This window comes from Chanos chanos, chromosome 7 (genome assembly GCF_902362185.1).
Source record: "Chanos chanos chromosome 7, fChaCha1.1, whole genome shotgun sequence".
Classification (NCBI taxonomy): Eukaryota; Metazoa; Chordata; class Actinopteri; order Gonorynchiformes; family Chanidae; genus Chanos; species Chanos chanos.
The window spans coordinates 36,882,990-36,885,489 of record NC_044501.1 but is presented as its reverse complement, the minus strand read 5'-3'; the positions used below and the strand labels follow the sequence as shown (position 1 = coordinate 36,885,489).

The window sequence follows — 2,500 nt, the reverse complement described above, 5'->3', positions numbered from 1 at the left end:
ACACACACACAAATATATATATATAGACACACGCACGCACACACACAGCCAAATCCTCGACTAAAGATTTTCTATGTAAACTATAATAACCTGGGTCGTCAATATTGCATTGCATTAGGAGTTCATTATATTTACTTATGATTCTATTATAACTTTTGAGAGACTATACTGGGATTATGCAAATTGATTAACGCATATGTTTAATTAAAACCCATTGCTAATACCGAACTCATGACAATCATTTGGCATTTGGCTAATGGCATAGAGCACACCAAAAAAACACATCTTTATCTCTGAATTCTCATCGCAGATTCAGTTCTACTCTGTTTTAACAGAAATTCTATTCCATTCCATTCTATTCCATTCCATTCCATTCCATTCTATTCCATTCCATTCCATTCAATTCCATTCCATTCTATTCCATTCTATTCTATTCTATTCTATTCTATTCTATTCTATTCCATTCCATTCCACTCTACTCTACTCTGACAGATGCATGATCATTCTGACTGACACACACTGTAAGAGGCCAGAGGTGAGGAGGACGACGGTACCTGCATTTCTTCGGATGCTCATCTCTCTTGTTGTTAAACTCCAGCGATATTTTGGCGTCGAGGCCGATGCCAAAGTAGTTGTTCATGACGCATTTCTCAGTGCACTGGCTGTGAACGAGCAGATAAAGCAGACAGAGTTCATCTGCGCGCTGTCTGGAGAAGTGTGACCGGTTTTTTATATTATCACAGTCATAATGGTCACGATGCCATCATTATTATTATTATTATTATCATCGATCAAACACTGGCAGTGACAACGCTTAACAGCGGCAATAACAGGCTGAAAGATTTGACTGAGATAAACCGTCTCGTGAAACCCTTTGTAATTCCACCCAGAGAGCGGCCGCGGTGCATTAGCGGCGGTGTAAATGGGGGCTAATCTAGATTAAGGCTGTGATTTGGGCTTTGCCTTTTAATCAGGCCTGGACAGACGGGGGGGGGAGGGGGGGGGGGGCGATGTGGAGCTATGTGAGCAGACAGATGTTTGGCATTAGCGTTGTTAAGAATACTATGTTTTAACTGCTCACAGCCCCTAGAGACCGCTTTATGAGTGTGTGCTTGTGTGTGTGTGTGTGTGTGTGTTTGTGTTTGTGTGTGTGTGTGTATGTGTGCGTGTGTGTGCGTGTGTGTGTGTGTGTGTGTGTATGTCTGTATATATATTTGTGTGTGTGTGTGTGTGTGTGCGTGTGTGTGTGCGTGTGCCTGTGCGTTTCCATTCTTACACAGACTCTTCAGTGAAGGCCATGGTGGTGAAGCTGTCAGACTTGTCGAGGGCAGTAGGAGTTGTGGAGGTTGGGCTGAGAGCGCTCTGGCCTGTGTATGTAACAGTGAGAGAAACGGTGAGAAATTAACACACTCTGTAACGACAGCATCCATAGCAACCACAGACAAGAGCAAACAAAAACCTCCCTTTCTCTGCTCACGACTCATCTCATATCCCAGTTACTATTTAACTCAAAAAATGTACTATATATGAAATGATGAAGCTGGGTTCTGATTTTTTTTTGTCCAATAACATTATTAAAACAGTCAGAAGACACTTGATTCCAACCCTACATTCAGGAAACCCTGATAAATGTCACTAATATTCATTTCTGTGTAATATTTTACTCACGTGGTTCTGTGTCTTTTTCATCGCTGCTTTGTCTCTTTATGGAAGAGGATGACGACATCCTTTGGACTTGGGTGTGTCTGTTCTGCTCATCAACCACTGAGGAAAGAGCAGGGGCGTGTCCAGGGGGAGGGGTCAACATCAGCGCAAAGAGACAAGGAGAGCGTTAAGACAAATACATCGGTACGTATATTTTAATACTTTTTTTTTAACGTTACGTTACGTTACATTCTTAATTTAACATAACAACTCTCTCTTTTTCCTGACGTTCATCTATACGGTGTAGCTTGGTCTGACACGGCTGTTTCCTTCTCGACACATATTGACTTTCAAAATACAATAAAACAGGTTTTTGTTGTTTTTTTTTTCCATCTCACATCTCTCAGACGGCCGACTCGCTGCGTCAACAAATTTTTAATTAACTCGGGGGGGGGGGGGGGGGGGGCCCGTTTTAGGCAGAGAACAAACACCTGGAGCCCCCTGACGAATTTCGTGGGGGGTCAAACCTCCCCCCCGTCTCCGTTACCTTTCTCCGCCTGCTCGATGATCTGCCTGAGGGCCTTCTTTAAGCTGTTCGCCCTCAGCATCAGCTGCTCTCTGGACCTGAAGGGTCGGGGGACCCCGGGGGCCTCCTGGTTCCCCCTCTCGTCCTCCTGCTCGGGCGACTGGGAGCCGGCGGGCACCGGCTGGGCGTCAGCCTCCTCGCTCAGGGCTTTGACCAGAGAGTCCAGCTTCTCGTTCAGCATGGCGCACTGTGGAGGGAGGGGGCGGGGGGGGGGGGGGGGGGTGTGTGGGGGGGTGGCATGACGGCAGATCGATTTTTTTTTTAAAGACT

At 45.6% G+C, this 2,500-nt stretch overlaps 1 protein-coding gene across 1 annotated transcript in view; it reads right to left on the bottom strand.

Moving 5' to 3' along the window:
* Positions 1-2,500, bottom strand: part of LOC115816647 (diacylglycerol kinase delta) — a 57,678-nt gene that overhangs the window by 7,543 nt on the left and 47,635 nt on the right. Inside the window, exons 15-18 of the mRNA XM_030779678.1 lie at positions 2,192-2,417; positions 1,669-1,764; positions 1,277-1,367; positions 555-662 (exon numbers count right to left, since the gene is read on the bottom strand). Coding sequence (XP_030635538.1) covers positions 555-662; positions 1,277-1,367; positions 1,669-1,764; positions 2,192-2,417 — 521 coding nt within the window. The remainder of the gene's footprint in view (positions 1-554; positions 663-1,276; positions 1,368-1,668; positions 1,765-2,191; positions 2,418-2,500) is intronic.